We start from the raw sequence: 19,714 nt of genomic DNA on the forward strand, positions 1-19,714 counted from the left end.
TTTCACTTCACACCTGGCTGCATTTGAATTGGGGGGGGGGGGGGGGGGAGAGAAGGATTAGAAAAAATAAAAACAGATTTGTACAGACATCTATAGCCAAATCTTGCCATGTATGTGTGTAAAACTCCCACTGAAAAATCAATGGGAGTGTACCTGCATGTGGACTGGGACTGGAGCGGTAATTAGTACAAACAGTTTATAAAAACCATCTGAGACCCATTTGGAGGAAAACTGATATCTATATCCTATTCAATATTTATCTTTAGCACATGTTCTGTAAGAATGAGCTGAGTTTCTACAAGAAATCAAGTACTTTAGGATAAGAAATACTCTCTTACAATCTATCTTTCTTCATCATATTGAGGAATCATCCCTGGCTGGTATATTGATTTTGTAATGTTTAAATATAATAGAAAATAAGTAAAATTTAGAAAAAAACCACTAGACTGTCACCACAGTATAAAACTAAATGAAGTGATTTCTTATTGACTATAAAAATACATTTGCCAATAGTAAAGTTACTAAATGATTATCTATCGAGATCACAACACGAAATACACTGAAGGACCAGACACTAAGTTAAATGTAATTCTTTCATTTTGCAAGACAGATTGCCTCCATCATGTATTGGATTTCTATGGTACTTTGTCATTAGTCCAACAAATTCAGAGAACAGTAAATCCCCAGTTCACACATTTTCTGTATGAGTTGCTAAAAGAGGTTTCCACTAAGCCCATTAGTGATGACTTTACACTTGCTTTAAAAAAATATTATATATAGCAGTACCTAGTGTACTAAAATGATTGCTTTGTTATAAGAGAAAGGATTCAGAAAAACAAACAAATATGTCTGTTCTAAAAATTGCAAGCCTTTTAGATTCAGTTCAAAGTGCTCTTTCTTCATTTATGCATTTTTGTATAGACTGGAATTTTATATTTATCTCAGCAAATCAGTCCACTAATAAGCATCAGTTATCAACACCCAAGTAAAGACCTGCCATTTGAAACAGCTTTGATGTGACTGAAGACTCACAGTCATAAGTATGACAGAACAGCTTAGCTATTAAAATGTTTTATCTAGCAAAGCAATGTTCATCCTAATTGACTGAAATACTCTTTGAACACTATTATTGCAAGGCCACTTCCCTGCACAGTGCTTTCATATGTAACTACCTGAATTACATCCTGAGATCCAGCACAACTATATCAAATCTTCTTATAACGTTTTCTTACACACATACTTTTGTCAAGCGACCAAAACAATAAAGCCGACTTATTTTTACTACCAGTTCCTTAGTTAATTTGATACTGAAATGTACTGGGATTCGTCATAGGACCTAATCACAGCAGCCACACTATCAGAGGCTCGTTCACCTGCACATCTACCAATGCGATATATGCCATCATGAGCCAGCAATGACCCTCTGCCATGTACATTGGCCAAACCGGACAGTCTCTACACAAAAGAATAAATGGACACAAATCAGACGTCAAGAATTACAACATTCAAAAACCAGTCGGAGAACACTTCAACCTCCCTGGTCACTCTATTACAGACCTAAAAGTAGCAATTATTCAACAAAAACACTTCAAAAACAGACTCCAACGAGAAACTGCAGAACTGGAATTAATTTGCAAAATGGACACCATTAAATTAGGCTTGAATAAAGACTGGGAGTGAATAAGTCATTACACAAACTAAACTATTTCCCCATGCTAATTTTCCCCCTACTGTTACTCACACCTTGTCAACTGTTTGAAATGGGCCATCCTGATTATCACTACAAACGTTTTTTTTCCTCCTGCTGATAATAGCCCGCCTTATTCAATTAGTCTCATTTGAGTTGGTACGGCAACACCCATTTTTTCATGTTCTCTGTATATATATAATCTTCCTACTGTATTTTCCACTGCATGCATCTGATGAAGTGGGCTTTAGCCCACGAAAGCTTATGCTCAAATAAATTTGTTAGTCTCTAAGGTGCCACAAGTACTCCTCATTCTTTTTATTATAAAAACTGCATGCCATCAGCTACTTCTATAGCAGGGGTAGGCAACCTATGGCACGCGTGCCGAAGGTGGCACGCAAGCTGATTTTCAGTGGCACTCACACTGCCCGGGTCCTGGCCATCGGTCCACAGGGCTCTGCATTTTAATTTAATTTTAAATGAAGCTTCTTAAACATTTTAAAAACCTTATTTACTTTGCATACAACAATAGTTTAGTTACATATTATAGACTTATAGAAAGAGACCTTCTAAAAACGTTAAAATGTATTACTGGCACACGAAACCTTAAATTAGAGTGAATAAATGAAGACTCGGCACAACACTTCTGAAAGGTTGCTGACCCCATTCTATAGTGTTGTAAAAAGAAAGTTTGAGAGAATGGACCCTTACCACATGCAACGCTGGAAATCAGTTGGCAAAATTGGATGAGAACTATCCATCCATCTATTAGTCTGACTTCCCATTGCAAGAGGTACTATTCCGGGGCTCCTTTAAGTGCTGCTGCACAACTCTGGCATAATTCCAATATGACCGTTATGTCAAGCTGCCAGATAAGAATTCTGGGGCAGCCATCTGAAAACTACTTTACAAAATCGGAGCTACAAGGTAACAGGGTTTTCTTTGCCTACATCATTACTAATTTTAAAGCAAGTTTTAACTCTCTATAAATAAACATAACTGACAGAAAGGCAAAGCATAAAGTCATAAAAAATGTTTGATAGCCAACTCCACTTCATTACGTTTCCTCTGAAATAAAATTAAAAAGAAAAAAAGGAAAAAGACCAAGATCTGCAATATTTGTACTTAACATTTTTCTCAAAGTTATCAATTTGTAAGGAAAAGAGTCAAACACACTAATAACTTTCACCAAAAAGATATTTTCCAGGATTGTAAACAAAATGCTACTGATCTGACTTTTATCCTGTATCTAATAACTTCGCCTACATTTCATTAGTGCTGTATTTTTAGCAAACCTCTCCTGATCACCACTGCTATCATTTAACAAATTTTTGCGTCTACAAACAATGATATCTACAGTCCTTTATGTCAAAAATCACCAAATTAAGTATTTACCTTGAAGGAAAAACTGAAATTTACCTCTGGTCCTCTATGTAATTTCCATATGCATTTCAAATTAATAAAATCCATGGAAACTTACCTACAGTTTGGAGGAGGGTCTAATGTAATTTCTGCAAGTTCTTTCTGAATTCTTAAGAGAAAAGAAAAAGAAGTTATAAAGACAATACTTTTTCTTAAATGGATTTCCTCCAACTTTATGAAAAATATCTAATGTAGTTAATACTAAGATATATAGTTAGTTCTCATCTGTAATGGAAAGTTGATGTCAAAGTTTCATAAAACTGCTTAACAAAATATTTGACAAAAGTCAGGCTGCAATGTCTATTTTTTTTTGGTTTTTTTTTTGTTAAGTTTTTAATTTTAAATTCACCCAGTTCTGTTGGGAGTAAATTTGGTCCTTTATATGTTTGAACCCAACCAAATGTACATAAACACTTTTTTTTTTTTTTTTTTTGGTGTGGCGCACACCATCTAGACAGACCTGGCTTGTAGATCTTAAAAATCGTTACCAGTGTTTTGTCAGAAAGGATGCCGAATGAACCAGACTCATAAAAGAACCAGATTATGTCCGTGGACAGGCCTATTATGGTAAGGCAATACATACATTGAAAAAAACTGACCAATATTTTGAAAAATTAGCGGTCTAAAGATATAGGCTTCATAGGCTGATTTTCAAATGTGCTGAGTACCCAGCAGCTCTGAAAACAGACTCAGATAAACCAAGAACTGAGAATTCCACAGAGTTTGGCACATCGTACTGAGGGCTGGACCCCATGCCATGTCCCGGAACTGTAGCACAATTATCATCTATGGCATTACATTTCTTTATCTTCTGCACCTGTGCCGGGCCAAACCATTCCTCTTCCCCCAAATGAATTTAAAAGTGTAAAGCAGGAGTCTACCCATCAGTTTAGGAATCACCACCAGTTTAGATGAGAAAATTCCTATAGATTTGGCAGAGTAGCATGCCATCCATAGAGGCTCTCCAGACCACACACCCTGTAAACCTAGTCACGTCCATCCAAAACGTGACTACAAAGGTGTTCAACCACAGCCTGGGGAGTTTTCTGCAGCATCCAGGGGTAAAAAGGAATAATTCAACATTACTGAATGCTCTCCCCCCTTCCAAAGATCTGGGCTAAAGAAGCAGGGTATCCATTGCTTTTATCACCTCAATGAAGAAAATTGGAGTGGCCAAATTACCTTTCCCCAGGATACATGCTAAATCTGAGCCACAGAGCTCAAGCCTGGCCTAAGGCACATGTGTATCTTGTTATAAGCTGCCACCACACATTCTATACACAAGCATGAGTAAAGAAATTGATTTCCCCAAGGTAAACATTCAGGTATATTAGAGCACTTAGAATAAATTGCTTATTTTTATCTTAATTCTAAATATAATATTAAGGTCTAAATGCAGTCCTGGATGTGGAAGATAATCTCAAATGCCCAGATTCTTAAAAGTATTTAGGCATTGGTGCACTTATCACCACAACTCCTAGGAGCTTTAGTAACATAAATCTCATTTTCAAACAACACGTTTCAATTCCATCAACAGTCAGTGTCTATATCCCTTTTGAAAATGAGATTGAGATTTCTAAAACAGTTAGGCAATGCTCAGCACAGCAATGACTAAATACCTTTTTAAAAACTGGGCCAAAGCCACTATCAATACTCCCCTTGTTCCATTAAGAATGCATTTTGTGATTCATTTGTTTGTTTGTAGCCTAAGAAGGTAAAGGAACCAGCCAAAAATAAAATGCTACCTCCTATATTAGTCCTATTCTCAAATAACTTGGGGAGGATGCGTGTGCACATGTGTGTATATGGGGTTGGGGGGAAATTTGCAAGATGCTTCTGCGCAGGGAGAGAAATGAAATAGGTTTGATGATTACAATTGCTAGAGAATATAAATACTTCACTATATTGTATATTTCAGTATATTTCAATAGACAGTATCTACCTCAATTAAAAACCGTGAATTAAAATTTCTTAACTGATATTTGGAAAAAAGTAATTAGAGAAATGCTAAAAAAAATCCACTTTTAAAAAAAAAGAAAATATGAGAAGCTTAAGTGGGTCAACATACCAAACACTACCATTTTTAAAAAAAGATATTTGCTAGACATCTCTCTCTCCCCTTCTTCTCCCCACCTTTAAGTATTAAAAGTGTACTTGTTTTACTTTTATCCCCTAAAAAAATGTTCCATACTTAAAATATCCTTTTTCCAGTTCAAAATTATATAAAATCCTATTTTGCTTACAAAATTTACACATTCCCTCATTTAGATCACGTGAACGCTTACGGAACATAGAAATCTCCTTCAGTTTTGTGGTGTATATATTTTTCTCTCTGGCAAGTTTCACAGAATGGCACTGAAAATGCACCACATCTGGGACTACACCGGGGTGGGCAAATTTTTTGGCCCAAGGGCCACATCTAGGAATAGAAATTGTATGGTGGGCCATGAATGCTCACAAAATTGGGGTTCGGATGCGGGAATGGGTGAGGGCTCTGGTTGGGGGTGCGAGCTCCGGGTTGGGGCCAGAAATGAGGAGTTCAGGGTGCGGGAAGGGGCTCCAGGCTGGGGCGGGAGGATGGGATGCAGGGTAAAGGCTCCAGCTGGGGATGCGGGCTCTGGGGTGGGGCTGGGGATGAGGAATTTGGGGTGCAGGAGGGTGTTCTGGGCTGGTACTGAGGGGTTCATCAGGCAGAAGGGGGGGGTCAGGGCTGGGGCAGGGGTGAAAGAAGGAGTGCAGGCTCCGGCTGCGGATACAAGCTCTGTGGTGGGGCTGGAGAGGAGGGGTTTGGGACGCAGGAGGGTGCTCTGGGCTGGGACCGAGGGCTTTGAAGGGTGGGAGGGGGATCAGGGCTAGGACAGGGGGTTGGGGCATGGGGGAGGCTCAGGGGTGCAGGCTCTGGGCGGCGCTTACCTCAAGCAGCTCCCGAAAGCAGCGGCATGTCCCTTCTCCAGCTCCTATGCGGAGGTGCGGCCAGGCAGCTCTACACGCTGCCCTGTCCGCAGGCACCGCCCATGCAGCTCCCATTGGCCATGGTTCTCAGCCCATGGGAGCTGCAGAGGCAGCGCTTTGGGTGGAGGCAGCATGAAGAGCGTAGCGCCCTGGCTGCCCCTACACTAGGAGATAGAGGGGGGCTATGCCGCTGCTTTCGGGAGCTGTGTGGAGCGGCCCCCCACCCTGCTCCCCTGCTGGAGCGGGGCAAGCCCCAGACCCTGCTCCCCAGCAAGAGCTCGAGGGCCAAATTAAAATGGCTGGTGGGCTGTAGTTTGCCAATCCCTGGACTACATCCTCACTTTGAGCACCTATATACAGCAGCTGATACTTCATCATATCATGAGGTGTATGAAACATCAAGAAGAGAATGAGAACAGACATTGCCCCATGTCCTAAACTACAAATCTTCCATTTTCAGTATCCTTCCACATCTAACCTCCTCCCCTTCTTTCCAGAACGAAGAGGGGAAGTTGTGGATGTCTCTCCTGCCCTCACCTCGTATCAGGCCCTAGTACAATGATTAGGGTCTTCAGATTGATGTTGATAGATCTGATTTTTTTAAAAAGATGCTGTTAGGACAAACATGGGAATATTTGTGCTTAATTGTCTTAACTGCTATTTGTTTTGTTTTTGCTGGCCCCTAAAAGATGAGCAGAATCAAGAATTTCATTGGGGATGAGGTGGAGGGAAGAAATCACAGTACCTTGCACCACTAGCCACAAAAATGAAACTGCACGCTACCTTGTATTTAAGTCCTGAACATGTGTTACAGTAGCAAGCGTTTGAAATATAAATACCGACTGCATTTGTATTTTATTGTTGAAATTGCATGTAAATGATCAGATCATGTCCGCAAAGTCCCTATATTAATGGTCGTCTACATGTAGATCACCCTTACTACACACAGACCGTGGTAGTGTTGCTAATGTTCTGACTGTCTCCCTGGTGAGCTCATTTCAGAAACAGGCAATGGAGGGGAGGCACATAATTCCTTGTTCACGATAAACCCCACAGAGGTAGTAAAGGATATACAGACTCTAGCAGTATAACCTATTCTGCAGGGAGCCTTCAATGGTAGGAAACCCTAGTAGCATGGCTTCAGTGGAGCTACAACACCTGAGAGTGGAGTGGATAATCCAGAGACAGCAGAGGCATAGGAACCAATACACAGATTGCTGTAGCCTCTGAAGGATCCCTCAGAAACCACATGGTTTCCTTCCTCCCCCTTGGCAACTATCCCCATGGATTTTGTTGCCAACAGATTTTCTGCCCAAATGTATTTATATTTAGCAATGCCAGGCTATATTATATAATAAAAAATGAAAATATACATCTGTTTTATTTTTATTAGTACTATTATGTTATTTGACTGGTGAGAGAGAAGCATGTTCTAGTAGTCAGAATCCAGGACTGGGTACCAGGAACACCCAATTTGCAATGTCACTCAGATGCTCCTTTTATGGTCTTAGAAAAGTCACAACCTCTCTCTCCATGTTTCCCCATTTTACAGATGTGGGAAATACTGATCAAGACTGAAAGGATTAGCTAATCTAGGACAAGCTTTTTCAAAATTAAGAGTGCTGTCAAATATTAATAAATATGAGGCTGTGGGGAACTATTGCTGTAAGACTAGCAGGATTGCTTGCTGTCACTTGTAAAGTAAGGACTCTGTAGCATTTTTATGAGGAAAAGATTGAGGACTGAATACACTAGAGAGGCTCAGGTCCTGCTATTTTATTGGCATGTAGTCATTTTTCCTAGAAACTCATTTTATCGCTTCCATTTTTCTGGGTTATGTGCCTCCCTTCACATAAACATTAGGCAACCCAATAACCCAGATTGGAGAAAATTTAGACCACATTTTAAAACAGAGCAAACCCTATTATATATTTCACTCTTTCAAAAGTTGTGACAGAATAGGGTCCTTGGAAATTGAACTAAGAATGACTGTTGAAGCAGGAGAACAGAATATATTAGGAACACTTATAAATGCCAACTTAAAAAAAAAATCATGGAGTTGTTTTCCTTTTTCAGTATTTTGTCTGTCACTTTTGGCTTGTCAAGTAGAATACTTGTTGCCAAATTTATTTAAAATACTATTATATTATGGCAACCCTCTGTTATTTAGAAAGGTTATGGATGGCCCACTTCTCTATGATTGTATTTCAACAAACAAAATATCCATGACTTAGTTGATGTTTTAATATCTTTCCAGGAACAAAAGGCTACATAACTCAGTTTCATAAATTCACAGTTCAACATAAAAATTTGCAGACCAAAGACAAAATGACAGGTTTTAAACTAGCAACCTCAAGAGCAGAGAGCCCAGCAGAATAATATTTCTATCTGTTAAGCTATTATGCTAAGCAAGAACGGATACACTTCTCTCAATCCAAAGGTCGTGCTAAGATTTGCTATTTAAGACATAAGATGCCTTCTCTTTTTAAGGACAGCAATTCAGTTTCATGTCTGAACTGTAATTATGATATGCAGTGAGTTTTTCAATCCTGACATGTTAGGTAAGGAAGATTACTATTTAAGGTGACACCCCCTGGGTAAGGCAAATTGAAGGAATAGTACACAATATGACTTGTATACTGTAAGCTATTACCTGTGTAACAACTAACCCTAGACGCATTCACATTGAGGGACACTGCAATATGAAAGGTCGCAATAGTATTCTGCCTTTTTGATGCCATCTAAATCAGTACTTCCACTGATGCGAATAGCAGAAAGCCTATATTTTTTAAACAAAATCAGGCCTTAGTTACTGGTTAACATTCAGTCTAAGGAAGCAAAAGGCTACTTGCAATAAAATTCTGTTCTATCCAGGTACTTCAATCGCACTAATAGCTATGGTTTCTGGGCATCTTGGATGCCTTATCAGCTGACCCACATATCCCAAACTTATCACTCTTCTACTGGAACCACACAAAGAAACCCACTAAATGGGAGTGAGGAGAAAAGAGAAAAAAGAAGGAAAAATTGAAATACAAGTCAACACAGAATGCTGATAGAAGAAAACTCATTGAAGTAAGATGAACATCCTATGACTGCAACATTTGCAATTAAATTAACCACCAAAAACTAATTAAAAGAATGTTGATAATGCTACACAAACTAACAAAACTCAGGAATACAGTGAAGCACAAAATGCCTCTCACTTCCCTCAAAATCAAGCCATTTTAGGGAGCATTAAATTGCCGAGGTAGCACCCTACAGAGAATATATATTATAGAACATCTTGGAGCACATTTCACACGTAACTGAACATTTCCTTCTATTGATTTATATAAAAAAACCTAATATTGCTGAAGTGACTTTTATAAGTAAAATTACTTTTAGAGTCAAATTTATAACACACAGCAAGAAAACTCATATTACAATTCCTTAGATCTTAATTACAATCTGAGATACACAGGGTAATTATTCAGGAAAATGTATCTAAAAAGAGATTGCTACTACACTTCCACATGCGCGAATAGATTTTTCAAATGTGTGACAATGCATGACTTCCAAACTCAGATCAGAATGAAGCCTGCAGTCTGTAGACTATAATTTAGCACTTGAAATAAGACTAAGCTCCAGAGTTGTATTAGTTTTCCAGTGCTGTTTAATAACTATAATGCATGTAAAAGCTGGATGCTTTAAATTATTCTACTAATTTCAATTGTGTTGATTCCTGAATTATTTTAGAGTTATTAAAAACAGTTATTGGATTAAATACTGTCCTCCATTATGCAAACATTATTGGGATTTTAGAGTAACGACTGGATTCAGTGGGGTTACATGTACGTAACAGAGAACAGAAATTGGTTTCCGCAAAATATTTGTGCGGTCTTTCTTCACAATCAACTGGTAAAAAACTCACTATTATTTTTGAAGAGGTGAAATTTCAAGTAAACTGCTATACCTCTAATCCTGCAAGCAGTCCTATTAAGTTGTGTTTACAGAAACACCTTCTAAGGCAGAGTTTTTCAAAGTTCGGGTCGCAACCCAGTACTGGGTTGCAGCATGCAAGGCACTGGGTCGCCTTGCTCAGCACCCAGGAACCCTAGTGGCTCTGGTCAGCACCGCTGATCAGGACGTTAAAAGTCCCGTCGGTGGTGGTGCCCAGCTAAGGCAGGCTAGTGCCTACCTGTTCCGACACTGAGCTGCGCCCCAGAAGCGGGCAGCAGCGGGTCTGGCCTCTAGGCAGGGGGGCCACGGGGCTCCGCGTGCTGCCCTTGCCCCGAGCACCGGCTCCAAAATCCCATTGGCCGGGAACCGGCCAATGGGTGCTGGGGGGGCGGTGCCTGCAGGCGAGAGCCACGCAGAGCTGCTTGCATGCCTCCGCCTAGGAGCCAGACCTGCTGCTGGCCGCTTCCAGGGTGCAGCACAGTCCATGGTGTGAGGACAGGCAGGAAGCCTGCCTCTGCACCCCAGCTGCGCCACTGACAGGAGTCGCCAGAGGTAAGTTCATGCCCCAACCCTGCACTCCAATCCCCTGCCATAGCCCTGAGCCCCCCAAACCTAGAACCCCTTCTTGCACCCCAAACCCCTCATCCCTGGCCTCATCCCAGAGCCTGCACCTCCAGCCTAGAGCCCTGACTCCCTCCTACACCCTCCCCCAGCCCTGAGCACCCCCAAACCAGAGCCCCTCCTGCACCCCAAACCCCTCACCCCAGCCCCACCTCAGAGCCTGCACCCCAAGCCCAGAGCCCTGACCCCCTCCTGCACCCTGACCCCCTGCCCCAGCCCAGAGCCCCCACCCACACCCTGAACCCCTCATTCCTGGCCCTACCCTGCAGCCCTCACACCCGCATCCCAACCCTCTGCCCCAGCCCTGAGCCCCTCCCACACCCCAAACCCCTCATACCCAGCTTCACTGGGTCACAGGCACCACCAATTTTCTTCAACTGGGTCCCCAGAAAAAAAAGTTTGAAAACCACTGCTCTAAGGTGTTTGTCTTAATATCACATATTGAGAGGTAAGTACCTTTCAAATTTCCTTTTCCCCCTCCCAAGCTACTCCTTGCAAGTGGTAAATAAAAAGGCAACAGGACACTTTAGGAGTTTACTTTCTTCCCCATATTCTTAAAACATTCCAACTGATTTTCACATATGTTTCAAACAGCTACCTTATCAAGCTAAGAACTTGTATATTAAATTTTCAGCCTAAATAATTCGTAAGTGGAGTTACAAGCCATTGAAAATGGGGTTTGGATAAGAAAGTAGAAACAACTTTAACTGAAGTGACTATGCAGTTACCAATATTGATAAGACTAACATCTAAATAAGTCTCTTACTACTTTACAGAAATATTAAACTATAAATATATTTAAACATATCCAAACACTTAGGAAGCATAGTTCTTGGAAAACACATTTCAACTTTCACATTCATAATTTTTTTTTATATTACTATACATGTAAAACTGCTGTGTTATAGTCTGATTGGCAAAAATATCTGTCTGCAATTGTAATAATTAGTTTCAGCAGAAACCACAAGCAGATATGATTAAATTTTAAAAGGTTTAAGTAATTTTATCATTGCTAAATGCATGTTAATAAGAGCTCTAAGCTTTGAAGACACAAAACTAAGAATAATAGCCCAACTTCTTACATTATCATTAATTTTTTAATACAGTAGTGTCCACAGGCCCCAGTCAGAATCATGGTATCATTGTTCTAGACACTGTACAAACATATATTCCTATATGCAGGCTGTGTTCTAAAAAGGCTACAAGACACAACAAGTAGATGTAACAATAGGAGATGATTTGTCAGCATGGGCAAGGTTAGAAGTAGTAGCAACTACAAAGACCAGGTATTTGCACAATTTGATAGCTCTAAGTTATTGACAGTATTCTTCTCCCTGTAGTTATAAAATATTAAAAGTTAGATATTAGTAATCCCCACTGATCCTCTGCCAACTGATAATGGCTAGATAACCTTCTGTAAGCATCATGGTAGAAGTGGACCTTGAGGAAAGATTTGAAAGGCAGGGGAGGGAAGAGGGCATTGGCTCCACAGACTACATAAAGGAAGATTATCCTTGAATAAAATGAAAGCATGAAGATACACAGAGAAATGGACAAAATGAGTGATCAATACTGGCATCACTGGCAGGATGGAGAGTGACTCATTAAGATACAGGAGGGGATATGTAGGGAGATTTAGATCTGCGAGCCTGGTACAAATAAATTATATACTGTCAAGTCAAGGTAAGGTAAAATGTATGAATTAAAATGTACACACACTAGTATTTGCAGCCTGGTGCTACACACCACATTTACAGGAAACTCCAAATGAACGCAATGGGGGCCTGATTCTCTTCTCCTTTATACTAGTTTTACAACAGTAACTCCTAATTTAGACTGGTGTAAATTAGTGAAGAATCAGGCTCAGAGTTCTACACGAATTAGGTCTGCACATTTGGGTTCTATATAAACTCTTTTAAATTTGTATTGTATTTGGGTTCCCTTTAATAGGTTTTGAACATTGCTGCCTAAAGTAATGCTGATGTGACAGAGCTACACTGTTAATGCAGGCTTCCTCTGCACAGTCCAGACATGCCAGTGAACCAGTGACTGATGTGACAGCGTGGGGTCACTTAAATAACTATTCTCCAAATCTACCATTCCTCTCAGGAAGGGGAATAAACAAAAACAGAATTAAGACATACCACAGTTTAATGTAATGAAACAAAAACACATTTGTTCATTCCATCGTTTCTGACTTGACCATCTGGGACAAGAAAATGCAGTACTTTGTAGTGATAGGTATTACAGTAGTCTCCTAGCACGCTGAATTACTGACCTGTCTGAAATGTTTATGGTTAATTAACTCTAAGTTACACTGACAAGTTTCTCTCTCTTTCTTACACACACACACTTCATAAGAATACAAAACTGTCTGAGTTATATATACTAAGAATAAAACAGTGTCAGTTTCTATAACGTAAGCTAATATTAAACCCAGGTGAAAACAAACCAGTCTTTCAAAATAAATAAATAAATAAATGAAGCAGCAGCATACAGGTCACATTTCGACCCCAAAGAACTAATGTACAGATTCAATCATATTGTAATAAAACATTACGAAAATGAATTAGGCTGATGCCCATCCACACAAAAAAAAAAAAAAAAAAAAAAAAAAGGGACTACAAAGAGCAGGGTACCTTTTAGCACTAGTTGATAGTTTAGCGGCTGTTTTGCTAGAGATCTTGCCCTCCTTCTTCTTGGGTTGAACCTGCTCCCTTTCTTGCTCTTGCTGAACACCCTCACGTTGATCTCCATCAGAGCTTCCTCCACTAGTGCTTGGGCTATCATCAACTCTTTGCCCTTCAGTGGACATTTTAGACTCTGGGCTAAAAAAGACAAAGGTGAGTAAGGAGTCTTTTCTTAAAATGTCTGATAGCATAGTGTTGTTATTGAAGGTTTTTTTTTAAAAATAGAGATAAACAGGGTGAAAAAAAATCACTTGCTTAATACAGTACTCTTTACATTGCAGCATTTTAGTCTGCAGTATTGAAGAATCTAGCCATAAATGTCTATACAGTAACTCAAAAGATAGCCATTTTACACCAACTAAAAAGGATAGAACAAAATATGAAAAACCCTTTTACATATATGAAAAATATCTAAAGGGAGATAACATTTATTCTGGGTAAGTGGAAAATAAAACAGAATGAGTAAGACAATCCAGTGTTAATGGAGTGGATAGCTCAAGGGATTGGTGATGGGATGAAGTGTTTCACCTCTAGGACACTGGTTCAAATCTGGCCCCTTTTGTTAGTAACTGGCAGTCATTACTATTTTAAGACTATTCATTAGCCCACACGTAAAAAGTCTGGGCTAACTCCAACTCCTAGTGGATGGGTTTCCACTTTATAGAATTCACATTTTGGTTGGCCCACTTGATGAAGAATGTCCTTTTAAGCCTAACCTATCTTTCGTAGCTAGAGATGATACTCCCACACCAGGGAGTAAGCACATTGGTGGGGAAACTTAAGGAAATCTGTACTGCTGAAGCCTGTTTGTGAGCAGAGGACATCAGACTATAAATCTGTCAATGAACACTAGTCACCGAGAAATCTAACTTTATCTCAATACATTTTATATGCATAATTCTCACACTTGTAATATTTAGCTATATTCTTCTTTTCTTCCTTCACTTTAATCACTGCATTTCTTCAACTATAGACTGTTTAAATTAAAATGGTTGTAGTTAATATTATGACTTTTCTGTTGTAAATTAAGGCTTTTTCTTGGGGTTTAGTTCTAAGATTGCCAGATGCAGTGGCAACGATTGCTAACTGTGCCACAAGTACTCCTGTTCTTTTTGCGGATACAGACTAACACGGCTGCTACTCTGAAACCTGAAGCTATAAGAAATCTGAAGCAACACTAGAAGGCCCTTCTTTACCTCAGTGACATCACTATGTTCTCTTTGTGATATTTTATTAAAACAACAACTTTAACAACACATAGGGCCAACTTTTGCTCAGTTACATCTGTGCAACCTACATGAACTCAGTGGAATTGTACAGATGTAATTAACATCAGAATCTGACCTACAGTGCACAATGAGGTTTATGTTCAAAATTCTTTTAGTCTGTGAACTTTGTCTCGTTTATCCTTTTAGCCATATACAGAAACCATAAGCAGAACACCAGTTACAGAAAACTGTACATCTCAATTATAATATGCTGCAATTTTCTCTCAAGAGCCTAAATCAGGATTCCAGACTCTTGACTCTAAAACAGCAGTTCTCAAATTGTGGGTCAGGACCCCAAAGTGGGTCGCAACCCCATTTAAAGGGGTTGCAAGAGTTGGCGTTAGACTTGCTGGGGCCCAAGCCCAAGCCCCACCGCCCGGGGCCGAAGCCTGAGGGCTTTAGCCCTGAGTGGTGGGGCTCAGGCTACAGACCCCTTCCCCCCACCTATGGCTGAAGCCCTCAGACTTTCCCCCTGCCACACAGGACAGTGGAGCTCGGGCAGGCTCAGGCTTCGGTCCCCCCTTCACGGGTTGTGTAGTAATTTGTTGTCAGAAGGGGGCTGCACTGCAATGAAGTTTGAGAACCCCTGCTCTAAAAAATATGATGTAAAATTTGTGATAGTTTGCTCATATAACCCACTAAAAGTTTATTAATAGTTTGTAACTGAACATTAGGATGCAAATCTTCTATCCAGACAGTATTGCCAGCACATATATGGAAAGAGGGCAGTGGAAAGAAGAAAAAACTTCAGTGTCACTGAGGTGGCATTGGAAGAAAAAAAAAAAAAGTAAAGCAAACAAAGGTCCAAAATTTGTTATAGTTGCATACTGAAAAGAAGAATTTTCTGCAGTTAGGAGCATAACCAAAATCTTAAATTTATCAAAAATAGTATACACGTTGCTTAAATAATGGCCTCCAATGAGGGCCCGATACTGTATTATTCATGTGAATAATTTATATGAAAGTCATTAGGATTTAAGTCCCTCTGCTTAATTTATATGACTGTTTATCAAAGCGGTTAAGGTTTGGAGGGTTGGGATTCAGAATTCTTAGAGACAACACCAGTTGATGATGATGGAAGCTAGAATAGATTAGCCTTAATCAGTATCAGCTTTTTTTTTGTTTTGATTATGAAAATGGTTATATTGTACAGACTTAGTGGTGCATTTAAGAATGGAAAATGATGCATTATTTGACTTCTACAGTTAAGAGTAAACAATTCTTTTATTTCTTAATTTTTTCCTACAGCAGAGACATAACATTGTCTTTTCCATATTTCACATTTTACACAGGTTAATCTTTAGGTCTCTACATCCCAGTTGTCAAGTCTTAAGGGAGAAAAATAAAGCTTTAAGTTAATAAACACAAGCTACTGTATATACCGATAGTTTCAAGATTGAGTTACAATTATTAAATGAGACAAGGTGGGCGAGGTAATATCTTTCATTGGACCAACTTCTGTTGGTGAGAGACATGCTAAAAGAAATTACCTCACCCACCTTGTCTCTCCAACATCCTGGGACCAATATTGCTACAGCTACACTGCATACAATTATTAAATGCACGTTTTGACTTTGCAGCTACATATAGATATATTTTCTGTTTCTATACAGAGGTAAAATAATCTAATATTTCCTTAAAACATTTGAGATATTCTTTATTTGCCCTGCAAGTTCGGATATTGATCTTCCATTAACATTTAATTTTAGAATGAGAGGATTATCCACACAACATAGGTATACTTTATAACTGTTGGCCAAAAAAAAAAAAAAAAATCAGCAACATTTTTTAATGAAGCTTATGTCCACAGAAGGTCTGCTGTGGATGATTCTGCTATAAATATTACTATTATCCAAGAACTGCTGTACTCACTTCATGAGTTCAGGTTACTACCCAACAAATATATACAGAAACAGTAGCCCATAGTGTATAATTACTGTAACAAGTAAGGCCAGCTTTTACAACATGTAAATGTTTAAATCTGTCATTTAATGTCTGGCTATTTTCTTATTTTGCTCTCTCAGAGGCAAATATTTTCCATACTCTCCCTTTTATTTTAAATAAAAATAAAGTTATATTTTATTTAAGGATTGAAAGCTAAATTTAACCTCGATAAAAGGATATTTGAAAGGGTCTGCTTCAAATATGTGGCCAAAATAAGAAAAACAAGGAACAACAAGAGAGTGGAAACATCAACAGGGGGAATGACATTGTGGGAAAATATTTCAGTGCAATTACACAAACACACACACAAAATATTTCTTGAAGCCAAATATCCCCAAAGACTCGTCTCAGTGCAAAGAGAAAAGCAAAAGACTGTGTCCAATTCTCTGGACTTCTAAATTATGCCACATTCGAAATTTAAACCCTCTGCTGCCCTTGTGTTGAGAGAACTGGATGGAGGGAACAGAAGGGGGATTAAAAGTATTTCCCTGAACCCATCATGATTCTTCAGAGACCTTGGTATCAAACCCCATCTATAAATTTTAAGTCAAACATGTTCAAGAGAACCTACTTCTTCCATTTATCCCATGCTTCCCCTCCCCCTCCCACCCCCCCAAAAATCCAAACAAACAGTAGCAGCTAGGGAAAGAGATCCTGGCAATGTGCAGATAGGTCCTGAGGGCAGCTGAGCCAGTGATGAGGTCTTTCTAAAGCTGCCTTAATTCCTATAAGCAAAGATAAATTGAACTTTTCTGCTGGGTTCATGAAAAGAAGCAGCAGGAGCAGCCACCTCACTTGATCTTCATTAGAAACCATAAAGGGCGAAAAGAGCAAAACATTACAGGAGAGAAAACAGGAGGAGTCCGATTTCTAGCCAGCCAGGCCAGTGTCTATGGTTGAGAGAGGAACCCAGAAAGAAATAAAAAGCTGCTGCAGCTCTAGACTGAAACACACACACACCCCTCGCCTATTTTCCTGCTGCCTGGAGGGGGAGGGGGAGGCACATGTCGTAGAGCCACAATGTGCAATAATTATGCAGTACTAGAAGATAGCAGGAGACTGAAACAGGCACTTTTCAAAATGACATTTATCCTGCACTTTCCAGATACTTTGTGTGGAGGAGGACAGGGGTAGGGAGAAGGTGGAAAGAGAGAGGATGGAAGGAAAAGGATTAGGGGTGAGAAATAGGTGACAGTGGATGATGGAAGGAGAAGACTTTGTAAGGAAGGCACAGGGGTTATATGAGGAAGAGATGGGGGTTGGGCAAAATGAGCTAAGGGATTACTTTGCTCCTGTCATTGTGCAGTGGGGTGGTTTAGATCCATTTCTGCTAGAGAGGGGGCTGTTGCATAGGGTAGAATTCCTTACTCTGAAACCATCCCAAGGGGGATGGGGTTATAACAGTGATAACTGGGAGATAAGGGGATAATGGGGGAACGAATTATTTGACCCCTCTATGTGTTTGTGCATGAGTGCAGAGAGAGGATAAGGGGTGTTAAAGAACAAGGTACTAAGGAGAAGAAAGGGTATTTCTAGGAGATAGAAGGGCAATGGAGAGGAGAGAAAAAGATAGGGATGATAAGAGGGGCAAAAGAAGGTGGCCTTTGCCTGTGTGTGGGAGTATTGTAGGGGACAGCGAAGGAGGTATTGCTGGAAGATGCAGGTGTTCTTGTAGAAAGACTTTGAGAGAAGGCATTTCTAGGACCCTGGGAGAGGAACAGAGGCAGGAGGGATGTGGTGGAGGGAGTGGAAAAGGGGGAATTGATGGGGCTAGGTCAGGGGATGTGATGGGGGAGAGGGGTGGCAGGGGGATGGATGGGGCTATTGCAATAAGATGTGATGGGGTGCCAGAGGGAAGGTGGATGTGGTAGGAGTGATAGAGGGGACATGAGGGGTTTGGGGAGCTGTGGGATGGATGTAGCTGGGGCAGATGACATGGGGATGGATAGACAGAGTTGGCTGGGGGACACAGGGACGGACAGATGGACAGGTCAGGGAATGTGGTAAGGGTGGGAGAACAGATGGATGGGGCTATGCTGGGGAGAGAGGGTAGGGAGAATGTAGGGATCGGTGGGGCTATGGTTGGGGGACCTGGGGATGGATGGATGGGGCAGGGGGATGGGATGAGGAGAGGTGGCAAGGGCATAGGGATGGATGGGGCTATGGAAAGGGGATGGGGTGGGGGGCTCAAGGGAGCAGGGGGACAAGTGCTTCTGGAGTAGCCGGGGGGGGGGGCGGGGAGTAGAGGGATGGGCTAGGAAGGAGGTGGTGGTGCCAGGGGGTAGGGGAACCAGGCAGGGGGAGCAGGAGGTTGGGGGGCAGGCAGTGCCAGGGGAGTAGAGGAACAGAGCAGGGGGGCAGAGGGATGTGGGGGTGGCAGGCAGTGCCAGGGTAGAGGAATGGGACAGGGGGCTGGGACGAGCAGGGGGATGTGGTGGAGGGCACAGGCAGTGATGGGGGCAGCTGGATGTGGGGGGGTGTAAAGTGATGGGGGCAGGTATTGCTGGGGATAAAAGGGATGGGTGGGGGGCAGGAGGGCACAAGGGAACAGGCGATGTCCTGGGTGGGGTGCGGTGGGAGAGGGATGGGGCAGGAGGATGTGGTGCCGGGGGAGAGGGTTAGAGGAATGAGGCGGGGGGGGGGAGCAGGCAGTGCTGGGGGGGACGGGGGCAGGCAGTGCCGGGGGGGGGTAGGGAGAGGGGGGGCGTTACCTGTGGGCGAGCGGGCGCAGGGCTAGGGCTGGTGCCGACTCAGGCTGCGGGCGCTGCGCTGCACGGCGGCCCGGCTCGGGCCAGGCGAGGGGTGGGGGCTGCGTGCTGCCCCCTCGGCTACTGCTGCCGCCGCCGCCGCTGCCCGAAGAGAAGTGAAGCTGCCGCCGCGCGCACCCGACCCCACCGCGCGCGCGCTCCCGACAGCCAATGAGCCCGGAGCTGGCGGTTCGGGGGAGGAGCGGGCTCGCGCGCACGTTCTCAGAGGGGGAGGAGAAAATGACAAGCGAGCGGGCGCGGGGGTGGAGGGGTCTGGCGGGAGCGCGCGTTAAAGGGAAACACCGGTGGGAGCGCTGCGATGAGAAAATTGAATCGGATGCGAGAGGAGCACGGGAGTGGGGGGATGGGAACGGGTGGGTGTGGGGAGGGGAGCTGGGTGCCTGGGGGGGTAGGTAGGGGGAGCTGGGTGCCTGGGGGGGA

The 19,714-nt window shown here is 41.8% G+C and overlaps 1 protein-coding gene across 1 annotated transcript in view; it reads right to left on the reverse strand.

Annotated features, from left to right (window-relative positions):
- Positions 1-19,285, reverse strand: part of LOC135873945 (ubiquitin-conjugating enzyme E2 E2) — a 326,444-nt gene extending 307,159 nt beyond the window's left edge. The window contains exons 1-3 of the mRNA XM_065398577.1: positions 19,238-19,285; positions 13,264-13,452; positions 3,168-3,218 (exon numbers count right to left, since the gene is read on the reverse strand). Coding sequence (XP_065254649.1) covers positions 3,168-3,218; positions 13,264-13,439 — 227 coding nt within the window. The 5' untranslated portion in view covers positions 13,440-13,452; positions 19,238-19,285. The remainder of the gene's footprint in view (positions 1-3,167; positions 3,219-13,263; positions 13,453-19,237) is intronic.
- Between the last annotated feature and the right edge of the window lie 429 nt (positions 19,286-19,714).

The sequence above is a fragment of the Emys orbicularis genome, chromosome 2 (assembly GCF_028017835.1).
Source record: "Emys orbicularis isolate rEmyOrb1 chromosome 2, rEmyOrb1.hap1, whole genome shotgun sequence".
NCBI classification, from domain to species: domain Eukaryota; kingdom Metazoa; phylum Chordata; order Testudines; family Emydidae; genus Emys; species Emys orbicularis.